The sequence below is a fragment of the Puma concolor genome, chromosome B3 (genome assembly GCF_028749965.1).
Source record: "Puma concolor isolate L17-30 chromosome B3, mPumCon1.1.hap2, whole genome shotgun sequence".
Lineage (NCBI taxonomy): Eukaryota > Metazoa > Chordata > Mammalia > Carnivora > Felidae > Puma > Puma concolor.
Genome location: NC_141672.1, coordinates 142952917 through 142966249, shown reverse-complemented (window position 1 = coordinate 142966249; position 13333 = coordinate 142952917). Strand labels below are relative to the sequence as shown.

General features: G+C 49.8%; 1 protein-coding gene across 1 annotated transcript in view; it reads right to left on the bottom strand.

Moving 5' to 3' along the window:
• Positions 1-780: 780 nt before the first annotated feature.
• Positions 781-13333, bottom strand: part of ABHD2 (abhydrolase domain containing 2, acylglycerol lipase) — a 106298-nt gene continuing 93745 nt past the window's right edge. The window contains exons 8-11 of the mRNA XM_086711597.1: positions 12379-12489; positions 10281-10350; positions 8711-8795; positions 781-6665 (exon numbers count right to left, since the gene is read on the bottom strand). Coding sequence (XP_086567723.1) covers positions 6469-6665; positions 8711-8795; positions 10281-10350; positions 12379-12489 — 463 coding nt within the window. The 3' untranslated portion in view covers positions 781-6468. The remainder of the gene's footprint in view (positions 6666-8710; positions 8796-10280; positions 10351-12378; positions 12490-13333) is intronic.

Below are 13333 nucleotides of genomic sequence, written 5' to 3'. Positions count from 1 at the left end.
CTTTCATAGTTTATTTACTTGGGGGGGGGTAGGGATGGGCAGAGAAAGAGGGAGAAAGAGTCCCAAGCAGGCTCCACACTGTCAGTGCAGAGCCTGATGCAGGGCTCAGTCTCATGAGAGAGTGTGAGATCATGACCTGAACCACCCAGAGTCAGATGCTTAACCGACTGAGTCACCCAGGTGCCCCTCACTCAGTCTTTTCAAAGAACACTGTGAGAAAAGCATACAAATCATGCGTGGCACCCACCATTTACATGTCCCCTTACATTGTGTCTACAAGGGTCACTCTAGACAGCAAGTGATTACGGTGTTGGTATCTCACGCCCAGGCCTTCTTGCTCAGAAAGGCTGGGGTTGGTCATTTCTTTGGTATTTGTTTGCAAGACTGGGTGAAAAGCACTTGTGATAAGAACTCAGCGTTTTGCCCATTTCCTTCAAGTTCACATTTGGCGAAGGCACCAGAAGAATCCATCCATCCATCCATCCATCCATCCATTTATTTGACGTTTATTTACTTATTCTGAGAGAGAAAGAGAGAATGTATGCGCGTGCATGTGCATAAGCAGGGGAGGGGCAGAGAGACAGAGAGAGAGACAGAGAATCCCAAGGAGGCTCCGTGTTATCAGGGCAGAGCCCGACTTGGGGCTCGATTCCACCAACCATGAGATCATGACCTGAGCCGAAATCAAGAGTTGGACTCAACCGACTGAGCCACCCAGGCGCCCCAGGAAGAATCCTTTTAGACAGAAACTCTTATTGTGCAAAGGACACACAGCCATGCTACAGTTTTAGCCTTTTATTTTTTTTAAGTAAAGAAATTCCATTGAATCAAAGATAACAAAATTACAGTTTTTGTTTGTAATGATCTTCGTTTACCACCACACAGAATCAAAATAGAGCCCAAAGGAATATGGGAACATAAAATGATCAAGGACACCATTGTTTAGTATAATTTCTTAATAAAGGTAAATATCCTCATATTTAGAAAAAATTGCATTGCTAGTTGCAAATCTTAAACGCCTCTGTGCTGGAGGATCCTGTATTTCCCCCCCAAAATCCGGCAGCACGGAGGCCGTCAGAACACAAACTCAAAAACACATGATTTTCAGGGCAGCATTTTATGTTTCAGAAAATCAAACAAAACAAAATCAAAACAAAACAGACAAAAATTAGGAATGCGAAAGTGATGGTTCTCAAAAATCAATCTGGAAGCAGATCTGCCAACAGAAGAACGTGGTTGACCGAGTCCAACCGGAAAAAGGAGAGATGGCCCCTGCTCCCCATCCCACCCCCCGCCCCTGGTGTTGCTAAGGCAGCTGCATTGGCAGAAGTCAAAAGCTCAGGTACAGTGGAGGTCTTCCTGAGGCAGTGGGGAGAGGCCCGGGTCATCTGGAACTGGTGTGGAGAGGTGACAGGATTCTACACGGACTTGTGCTTTAGGACAACTGAAGAGGCCAAAACAAAAGCCAGACAAAACCGAAGTCCTATGCCCAGGATGAGCCAAGTCCCTGGGAACAGTCTGGGAGAGAAGCGGCTGGCGTGGGGACCAAGGGGGGCGGCAAGGACTCCCGTCAATGACTTGGGCTCCTCAACGTGGGTGGTCTAGAAGGAGAATGCCCGTGGAGATGAAGGGTATTTCTGCAGGGGCTATAAATGGACAGTCCCCGACTTATGGCAATAGTAGATTTCTTGGCTAATGGGGACCAGAAGCGGGGAGAGAGTAGGTTATAGATTTCATTACTAATTGACCGGAGTCAAGGTGAAAGACAACCCACTGGTTAGAAATTGACTCCGGCTTGTTCATTAGAGATACACGAACGCTTTCCCCACATACATGCCAGGAAAAACAGTTCGGGGTGGGGTGGGGTGGGGTGGGGGGCTGACTCTTCCAGAAGGGGCAGCTGTCTACTGTCTGGGAGTCTGGGAATGGCCGGTGAGCTGGGCTCTGCAGTCTGCTTCTAAGGGCCACTTGGGGAGGATGCCTGGGTGGCATCCGGGGGCGGCAGCAGCAGTGAGGCAGGCCCGAGGAAGCAGCTTTAGTTTTGGAGAGCGTTCCGGTTCCCACTGCCAGCAGGGGCCGGTGCCCCTTCCCTCGGCTTCAAATGCAATTTGGCAAAAGCAATCCTAGTTTATGAAGAAGGGGGGTCCTTCCTTCTGCTTAGATAACAGAGGGAGGGAAAAAACCTTTCCCTCAACTGCTTGGCCTCTAAATGCCACAGACAGGCCACTTTTCATGGCTTTGTGAAGCATCCAAGTAGTCCAAAGTGGCTCCGAAGAACAGAGCGAGGCCAGGAAGGAAGAGAGGCATCGGAGGACGAGACGTTTGACCAGTTGTGAACCACGCGTGCTGTCGAGGGGTGGGGGTGGGGGTGGGGGGGGAGCTAACGTAACAAGGAACTCACAGGCCACACGAAGGGATTCTCTGGTTTTGCTGTGGCTTCGCTTCGAACTTCCACGGCAGATTTTAAATTCCAGTGCCGCACTATTGTTGGAACAGCAGGGGATACTCTACAGGCAAAGTAAAGCCTTCTGGGCACAGAGAACAATTCCAGGCGATGCTGTGGTGAATTGCTTTTTAATAACTCTCCTGTCCTGCCTGGAGGATAGAGCCCTGAGTTCTCTGGACTCCACGTGACGTTTCAGGGGTCTTTCCTTGAGCTCTACGAATCGACGCCACAGGAAAAGAAAAGCCTCTCACATCTCAGACATCTGCTTGCCTGGCAAACACCAACAAGAACACATGCATTGTTCCCCTGGAGCTGGCAGAAGGGATCTCCAGTCACACAGTTACAAAGAGAGCTCTCATTCAGATGCCAGGCATATAAGCTCAGCTATCCAGAAAGCTCAGCTTTAATGAAGACTGCAGTTTCAGAATGAAAGCCTGAGCGGGAAGGATTTCTGCCCCGGGAAATAAGACTATGAATCTCAATGCTCTGAATCACACAGAAGGCTGGGGACATTCGCCTAGTTCCAATGGTCAGCACCTGTCCCAGTCACAAGACCACCCTCGGGACAGCAAGGGTACTGAGATGCCGGGGGAGAGTCTAAAGAGAAGCCAGTCAGACACGGGGCTTTGGGCAACATCGAGGGTCTTCAGCAGAAGTTCCCTCTGTCCGAGTCCCCCCAAGATGACGCTGGAGCCTGGACGCAGCCACTGCCATTTGCAAGGATGGATCCTCAGGCAAATGGTGTGTAAATAGGTGAATGGTCTTAGAGGCGGTCTAAGGTGAGGGAACTGGGGCTCAGAGAGGTGAAGTGGTTGCCCGCAATCCAGCCTGAATTAGAGACAATCAGGACAAGAACCTGGGTCTCTTGGACCCTGGTCCCCTACCACGAGGTCAAGTAAGGGCACACTCCTATTCAGCCCTGTTTCACCTCTGACGGTACGTCACCGGGTTCCTCGCAAGCGTAAGGTGCCAAAGAGAGGTGCAAATACATTGACAACAAACCACTTCCTGCTTTCCTTCCGCTCTGGAATCACTGGTGCAAACTCACCGCAGGGAAGAGAAGAGCTTTTCCTGAAGTCTGTTTAACCTCCTTGTGACACAAGGTATCAAGGAGACTTGACGCCATTTTCCAGGTAATCTTAATTTGACCCGGATCAGTTGCGCACAAGGTGCCTTCTAACCCTTTAAGAGGCCGAGAGTACGGCAGAAATGCGGGTGCCTCCCGTCCGTGGTGTTTCATGTGTCGATGTGTTACCCCTGCAACAGGACTGGCTAGGTCCACGCAAGTTATATCTTTATTCTGATTTTAAGACATAATGTTCAAATGATGTCTGAACATTCGGCCTTGTTTCAAGCCAGACAGGACCTTCATCAGCAATGAATGGCTTCAGGAAGACACGCAAAGAAAGCTGCAGGAAGGAAAAGGCTGACCTACATATAAAATGCCGCTCCCTTGTCTATTAGGCAGGTTTGCATCTCCGTAAATTCAATGCCTCTGTGCTCTCATTCAGGGACAAACAAAAATTTTCCTGTAAGACCGCCACGGTCACATTCTCATTTCCATGCCTGAGAGCCTGAAGCCTGAACAAAGGACTTCAGTTGATCTCATGTGAGCCAAAATGGAATGTGAGTGCCATTCAGAGTCACACACAGAAAGATTTCAGCTGGGACAGGGCCCCCACGCTCCCCTGGGGTAAATTCCGGTCGTGTGGCGACCAAGGCCTGGCCCCAACCCCTGCCTCAACTCCATGGGGCCCCAGGGACTTCTGGTCCCCCTCCAGAACTGGTGTCTTTTCTCTTCCTGAATGGGGCGGGTACCTGGCCACTGCTTTGTCAGAACAGGTCAAGAGATGTGACCCAAGGCAAAGGCACCCCTTGCTTCCCGGGATGGTGATTCAGCCCCACTTAGATATTGCTTCGTTTACCTAATTTCACAAAAGGTCTTGAGAAACAAAGGGAGCAGTGGGAAACAGGACTGTGAATCTTCTAGGTTACAGCTGTGTGATAGGGTGGAGGGAAAAGCAAGAGGGGAGGGGCCCGCTTCCAAATTGAGGGGGTAGATGATAAAGTGCCGATCTGTGCTAAAAGAACACGGAAAGGAAATGCACGAGAAACGTAACGGTTGGGCGCAAAAGTCACAATGATGAATCTGGCGTGTGTCAGAAAGCACACCACCACAATGTGGAGACCACAGAAATCTCCCATCTTTTGAGACAGCGGCTGCTTTTGATGTTATTAATTAGGATGATCTGGTGATTGTCAGAAAACTTCAGGTTACAGACGTGACTGTCACAGCCACTTGGACCGACGCCCAGAAGACATCCACCTGCAACCCTGAGGGGCGTATCTAGGCCCTGGCTCCCTTCACCCCTGAAACATCCACACAGACCCGCTATTTATAATCCTGTCTGTCCTGGAGCAAAGGAGATGAAGCAGGGACATTAAAAAAAAAAAAAAAAAAAAAAAGTATCCAGACAATTTCACTCACAGTTCCATTTAGTTCCAGATAGCAACTGCTGATTTTTCAAAGTGCAGGGTTTTCAGATATTCAAGTACCACAGGACTGGAGGAAAGGAGTACTTGAAACCTCGAATAACATTTTCATTTGAAAAGACACACTTTGGAAAGATCTCTCCAACAGACTGTAACTATAGGCTATTAAATTAAAAACCTGGTTTCAAAATAACACCCTTTTTGGTTGGGAAGATCTTTCTCCAAACTCAGATCCAGCTTTTGAACTATTCGGTATCAAAAGCCAGAACTAGAAAGACTTGGGTTAAAAAAGTAAAATGATAATCGAATGTTTAAAAAAAACCCCCAAAACGCCACTTTATACGAAAATGAGGGACAGGGAAAAAAAAAAAAAAAAAAGGCGAATGATGACATCTACAGGAGGCCTCCCTGAAAGGACGCTCTTTCAGACCTCAGTGAGCTGAGTTTGTCATGGATCTTTAGGACCGGCAGTGACCTCGGCAATCCACCTGGTTCAAGTCCCCTGTTTTACATGTGAAGAAACTGAAGTTCAAGGGACTTTTCCAGGGTCATACAGCCAGTAAAAAGCAGAGTCTGGCGTAGCCCAAACTTTACTCCCTGCCAGGCCCTCTTCTGAAACATCACGCTGTGATTACACAAGGCAGCTGCACGAGGACAGGCCTTGATCGATACTTTGGAGGCCCCTGGGAGCCAAGAGACGCGTCTACCTGTAAATTTCCGTAAAATGAGCTACGAGATGTTTCTAATTTAAAGGCCCCGCAGAACAGTGTTTCCCAAATTTGCCTGGTGGTGAGGATCACCAGGGGCACTGGCCAAAAATTAAAATCTCCAGACCCCTTCCCAGACCCACTGAATCGGCCTCTCCCAGGGGAGGGACCTGGGAGGCTGAATTTTCAACAAGTGCCCCAGGTAATTCTCATCATCGGCAAAAGTGTGGGAGACTGCCTTAGAAGACTGTAAGGGAGAAACCTGGCTCGTCACTCAAGAGAACTTTCTTGGCCACGTAAGAGGCCAGACTGCAGTGTGGGAGGCCCGGGCGCTTGGGCTCCCAAGCCAACCTGCATCGTCAGCATCGGCTTAGGTTGGCGAGCACTTTTCAGGCTCTACATAAGGACACACACAACCGCCGCAAAACAGCATACATCCTTCACTGCTCTGGGGGACAAGCCTTTCGATTGGCAAAGCAAAACTGCTGTTCAGACACATTTTTCATAGGGAAACTAGATGTAATTGGCTTAAGAGCAATCAAATGCCGAGACTGGGACAGGAGGGTGAGAATCCTGTCGCTAGTCACCGTGGAGAACAAGGCGGTGGAGAAAACCAGTAACTAAGCACAAAAATAGGCTGGAGCCCCCAGGGACTGGCGGCCTGCTCCAGCGCAGGTGCGCCTGGTGGGTGGTCCCCGCTGATGGTGTGAGGTCAGATCCAGGTCACTGAGGGAGGTGGGGGGTGGGGGGGGACCTGAAACAGCCGGTGATGGACGCGGGTTCCAGGGGAGGCAGCTGGAGCGCGCCGGAGTCCGGGAGGCCTCACTCCAGGTCGGCCTCCACCTGCTCCGTGTCAGAGCACTGAGACTTGTTCCGCTCCCACTGGCAGATGGCGTTGGCATACTCCACCACCAGCTTATCCATCCACGTCAGGGGCTCGGGGAACAGCACGGAACCCTCAAAGAAGCCCAGGTGGCCCCCGTGCAGAGGCAGCACAAACATGACGTTCTCCCGTTTCTCTGTGGGGAGAAGGCAGCTGAGTGAGTCACCGTCTGGCGGGCTCTAAGGCAGGATGTGCCAAAGGGCGCCGGCCAGGGTGGGCCCGGGCTTTCCCCACGGGTGAAGGTCACCAAGAGGATGTACTTGACTTCTCCTCACTCTGCCTCACTCACCAGAGTGGGAGGGAGATGAGGCGGGTGGCCAAGGCCGTGGGATCTAGCAGGTACTGGAACAGCTTGGCTTTGGGGCGGAATGGGCACCGGCTTAAGCAACACTTTGAAATCCAGAGGGTTCTCAGACTCGGGTGTATGTTAGAATCACCTGGGGTGACAGAGAGGGAGAGAGCACGCAGGCGCGGGTGCACGGGTCTCGCTAAAGCTCCCCAGGTGATTTGATTATACAGCCAGATGCTTCAAATCTGACCGTGCCTCCAAATCCGGGCTGTCACCTTACACCAGCCTTACACTTTCCACCTTAATACGCCAGGTGGAAAAGCTGACATACTGCATTTCTAACCAGCTCCCAGGTGACGCCGAAGCTACTGGTGGGGGCCAGGCTTTGAGGAGGGATTGACAGCATGTATGCTGTTATTTACTTCAGCAGAGTCAATGTTCTTTCATCACAGACTCTTCTCGTTTGAGACTAAAACAGAACTTAAAGCTGGCCATGCCCAGCGCCGCTAACCTGGAGCCTGACTTCAGGAGTCCTAGGAGAGGCCATTAGTGAAGATGGGCAAGACGGGCAGCCATGTGTGGCCAGGGACCACGGAAAAATGTCTGTCTTCCCAGGGGACCGACTGGCAGGGGCCCAGCTGCTCCAGGCCTTGGAGGCACCTCCTGGGGCGCACAGTTCTGGCTCTGCGGGACTCTCTTGCGGGGTGACCCTCCCTTCTGCTTCCTTTTCAGTTGCTATTTCACAGATTCTGCATGGCAGCATTAGAGCTACTGGTGTTTCTCTGGACACCGGAAGGAAACGGCACGACCGCTTTCTCTGCTGCACGCTGCTCACTGGGCTGTTTTTGTGCAGGGAGCCTACGGCTTGACACGGATTGAGGACGGGCGGCTTTATCACCTCACACACCTGTATCACACACAACATCCACTCCGAGCAGGGCACGGGGCTCCACCCACTGGTTTTTACTCCCCTGGCCTGGAGTTCGAGCCAGAAGGGCCCCTGCTCTGCTTAATATAGGATATTTACAAGAGAAACGTGGTCGCGGAGGGCTACAGAGAGCAGGAGAATGGGTCCCGGGGAGCTGAATTGCAGTGCAAGTGGTCTTGGGATTTCCAAGTGTTTCCTTCTGCTGCTACATGCTCGCTCGCTGGCTCTCTCTCGTTTCTCCCTCAGCCCCTCTCTAGCGTGGGGTGAGACCGACCCGGCCCGAAACAGCGGCATTCCCATGAGCTTTTCTTTGCTTTTTCAGTTGCTTATATTTTTATCCTCAAAGCAGATGGAGAGGCTGTCAGAAGAGGCAGCAGAATTGGCTTTTTTGTTCTGCTTTTCATGTCAGGTTTAAAAAAAATTTTTTTTAATGTTTATTTATTTTGAGACAGAGAGAGAGAGAGCAAGCATGAGCAGGGGAGGGGCAGAGAGAGAGGGAGACACAGAATCTGAAGCAGGCTCCAGGCTCTGAGCTGCCAGCACAGAGCCGGATGCGGGGGTCAAACCCGTGAACTGTGAGATCATGACCTGCGTTGAAGTCAGAAGCTTAACCGACTGAGCCACCCAGGTGCCCCTCGTGTCATGTTTAAGTTGAAATATCTCTTTAAATCAAACTCTCCAATTTAATGGAACCATAAACCCTGGAACAATAATTTCACAGAACACTGGGGAACTCCCCCAAACCCCTCTTGGCTATGGATATAAATGACGGTCGTCTCTGGCACCAAGAGAGAACACAAGGCTCTGCCCAGGGCTCATCACAGCTCCAGTACTATCAAGGCAGGCTGAACGAGAACCCCGCCACGGGATGTCCTTCCCCATAGAAGCTGACCTACAAGAGGTGACAGAGTTTGCCATGGCAATGTGCTGAATGGCCAAGGGAGCAGCAGAAAGGAACACTTACCTGAAAGAGATTTTGGAATGGTTAGGAGGCTTTCATGCACCAAGGGGTCATCAGCTGCGTTGACCAGCATGAGAGGCACATAAATCTGCAACAGGAAAATAAAGGAGAAATAAATGATCGATTCCCTTTCTTAGACCCCCCTCTCCCCCGGAATCAAGGCTCAAATTCAACTACCGGACATGCCTTTGAAGCAAAGGGAAGAGGGTTCCTGTTCAGTCCACTGCACGAGTGGATTAAGGCTGACTGTGTTCCCTGGCGGTGGCATGAACCGTAACTGCAATCTGATGGCGGCCTGGCAGGTGTCCTAGGGGACCCACGTGTTCTGATGGAGCCTGGGTAGGTGCTCAATGGGGCTCACCGGCAAAATCTTTCTGATGAGACTCCCAGTATTTCAGGTTAGCCCACCTTTCAGAAAAGTGACCCTACAGAGAGTTATGTACACATTCATTCCGTTTATACTGTGGGGAGGACAAATGGAGGGTGCTCCCTTCCAGACAAGGGAGATTTTCTAGGGGAATCTGAAGGGGAAAACCAAGAGTAGGCTGGTGGATATTGGGAAGCTCTTAGCGGGGTTGCGTTCAACATCCATTGTAGTAAAATAGCCTTTTTCATTTTAGGGGAGAAGGGCTGACGGGCACGCAGACGCTATGGACAGCCGCACCCGGGCAGCATAGAGACTGGCTGTGCCAACCTGGCGGTCTCGAACACTGGTCTAGACAGCTCAACGGTTCTGTAGCGGCTTCAACGAAGGCACCCAGAGCCTGGGGGATGATGCTAAACCAGGAGGGGTGGCCGATGTGACAGACGGCAGGACCGCAATTCACAATTACGTGCTTCAGCTGGGTGAGTAGGGGGGCCGAGCCACCAGGTGGACGTTGACAGGGCTAAATGGGAAGTCCTGCGCTTGAGGGAAAGGGACAATTGTACAAAGAATGAGGAGAGACTGGTTTGGTGGTGGTGCAGGTGAAAACACGGGCGCTGATGAGTGGCCACAAACTTAATTTAATCCACATAAAGTTTATGGCACCTGCCAGAAACTGCGTTAATAGAAACCTGCCCATCTTGCCAGCACACCTGTTCCTCATCGTTCTGATACAGAAATACATCTCTTTTCCTCTGGGCTCACCAGATCATGGCAGGAACTTGGAGGTTTAGTCCTCGTTGCCACACTAACAAAATGCACAATGGCCAAAAAAAAAAAAGGTCCAGAATTGTAAGAAATCTACACAGATCTATGAACGACCATGGCAGGAACCAGGCAAGATTACACTGTCAAAGGAGACTAAAAAAAAAAAAAAAAAAAAAAAAGGGCGTTGCAGTAATTTTAAGGGCTTTTACACGGACACAGGAGCAGACGGGTCCCGCTCTGCACCTAGGGGCAGCTCTGGGATTAATTTACGGAGGCCCCAGAGAGCCAGAGTTTGGTTCACAAACAAAGCCCAAGTCAACAGCTACCGGGGTTCGAGCCTCAGGAGGTTGGGGAGCATGCTTGTTGCACGGGGTGTGAAGCTGGGGGGAAGTGATGCTACTTCTGAGCTGCTGCTACCTCTGAGTCTGTGCTGTCACTCACCCTGTGCAGGTACCGCATGCAGCTCTCCTCCTCATAATATTCCTTCAGGGAGCTGTAGCCGTGGAACTTCCTGGGAAGGAGAGGACGAAGCCACATTCGTCACAAGGTCGGATGCAGAGTGGATTTTTTTACTGCTCCCATCCCACGCTGACACGTCACATCAGTTGACAATACAGATGCACCAGCGTTAGGGGTCAGGAGCTCTGGCTTTGGTATCTGGGCTCAAATCCTGACTCTGCCACTTACGGGCTCCATGACCTCAGGCAAACTCTTTAACCTCTCTGAGCTTCTCTGTAAAATGGAGCTAGGGACAGCACCTTCCTTAACGGCACTGAGATTTATGGCATTAAAGTGCACACCAGCACAGAAACTCAGTGTTATCTATAGTATTTATTAGCACAGGTTACACACTTCGAGTCAGTATAAAACCAGATGTCACCGCAGACTCTAGGAAAATGACATTCAAAGGCATTTATGAGAGCTTTTCTTTTCAACAAAATTCTTCCTGGCCTGAGTAACCCAGACCACTGTGAATTGGAATGCAATATGTATCAGGTAATGGGCATGAGACAGAGATTCAGTTACTGATTCCGTCCATCCACGGAGCAGTAGTCAGAGATAAATTGACATTTAACCAAACTTTTGATGTTCCAGAATGAAAGTCCTGTAGGTTTGCTGTGCCCTGTTCATCCTGGGGCTCTGACACCAACAGGCCGAGTCACCCTCAGGCCAGGGGATCTTTGGAAACCTCTTTCTGACACACATTAGGACTTCTGGTATCTGAATGGTGGTTTTGTTCTATCCTGACTGGCATCTTAAAGATATGCCTCCCCTGAAGATGTACATCTCCTCCACTGCCAGGCCCCATAGACATCTCTGCCTGGGAAGCCTCCAGAAAGTTCAGGCTGCACTGCCAGGGTCTACTCTGCAGGAAGTAGCTGAGCGCAGATATCACCTCTGGGCCACCTGTCTGCATGCAGTCAGTCCCTTTGTGGTCCCAGAGGGCCAGGAAAGCACTCCAGGCCTCCAGTATTACTGGTGACCTTCATGAAAACTGCTACGATCCAACACCATTCAAAAGGAAGAGCTTTAGGGAGAGTTGAACACCACTCCCTCTGGGGCTTAAAAAAATTCAGACGATCAATGGGGGAGTTTAAATGTTTGGTTTCTTTCTTGTTAGTACCACAATAAAGTAGCATTTCCCATCTTCAGTGAGAGTGGGTAGAATCCATTCTCAACTTCTGAACATACCAGTGATTTTCTAGTGTCTATTTCCTTTGCATAACCGTTAACAGGCTTATTTCAAGTTTGCTTGGTGTAAGAAAGCTACTAAAATCCTGTAAGGAAGATAAGCACCCTCAGGTCAATATCTGCCTATCTACTGGGTGAACAGTTAGCTTGCTTTAGATCATGCCTGAAGGTATCAAATAAAAATGATGTTGTTTTTAAAGAGAACGATGAGGCCAGAGACCAACGTTGCCTTTTCCAGCTAAGGCTAAGGTCAGTCAGAAACTATGGGTGCTAGGAAGGAAGACACTGTCAGGGTCTCAGCCTCAGGTACCTGAAGGGAGGGGGCAGGGAAGGATAAAGGACTGAAGTGGGCAGGGTTTGTGTATTACACTCAGGAGAGACTTCACTGCCCCAAAGAAAGAGGCTCTGTTTTCTTGCAATGCACAGCCCTCTTTGTCTATTTCTTGTTTTTTACTTTGGGTAGAGACATAGATAAGCACAAGAAACATTTCCTTCTCCTGCAAAAGCAAATTACATGGCACCTGATCCCTGCCCCAGGGTCAGAGCACGGCAGGTGGGGTAAGGGCTGTGGACAACTAGGGTGTGCACACCCCAGGTCCCCAGTTTTCAAGCCCAGTTACACCACACAAGAATGCAGAATGAGTGGTGAGACCTTCTTGTTTTCTAAGAGCAACTAGAAATTTGGATTTTTCTGTGCAGTCTTCAGTTTTTATTAAACACTAGACATTTATTCAAAGGAAAAAAAAAGACCTTAATGCTGAAGTGGGCAGAGGAAAAGCCCTTGAGCTGGGCAATGCCGGCCTGTAGCCCCCACGCCTGGCGCCCTGCCCCCTGAGCATGGACACACCTCATCACGTTGTCATCAATCTGCATCAGGGACGTGGCTGTGTAGAGGCGGCTCAAGTCAGTGTCCTCCAGGCTCTGGGGTTTCTTAACATGGTCTCCGAAAAGAGCTTGCCTAGAATGAGACACAACAGCAAACAGAACAAAAAGCAGATGATGAACCAAATCGTGTTGTACATTTGGAACACCTTACAATTTAATTTTTCAGCTCAATAAAGCTGAAAAAAACATGTAAAGGGCAGATGATAACCGTGAACAGAGCCTGCTTCCTTTCCCCAGGGGGTCAAGCCAGGAGACAGTATCTGACAGGGGATACAGGACACGTCGGAGAGACACCCCTTCAGCCCTCAGAATGTTCCAGAGGATGAGCTTGCAATGTTGATTTTTGAATAACTGCAGAAAGATGATTGCCAAGGTCTTGTTTTCCTTTTCAGAGGCAGCTAGACCAACTAAAGAGCGTGTTTGAGCCTAGGTGAGTACTGTCACCCTCGAACAATGCGGGGGTAGGGGCGCCAGCTTCCAGCGCAGTCAAAAATCCACACAGAACTTCTGACTCCCTGGACACTTAACTATTAATAGCTTACTGTTGACTGGAAGCCTTGCCAAGAACCTCAGACAAAAAAAACACATATTTTGTATGTTACATGTATTATGTACTGTATTCCTACAATAACATAAGCTAGGGAGAATAAAATGTTACAACAAAATCATAAGGAAGAAAAAATATATTTATAGTACTGGACTATAAGAAATCCACAAGGGGTGCTTGGGTGGCTCAGTCGATTGAGCGTCCGACTTCGGCTCTGGTCATGATCTCATGGTTGGTGAGTTCAAGCCCCGCATCGGGCTTGCTGCTGTCAGCGTGGCCCCCACTTTGGATCCTCTGTCCCCCCCCTCTCTGCCCCTCCCCTGCTTGTGCTCTCCCCTAAAGAAATAAATGCTTAAAAATAAATGAATAA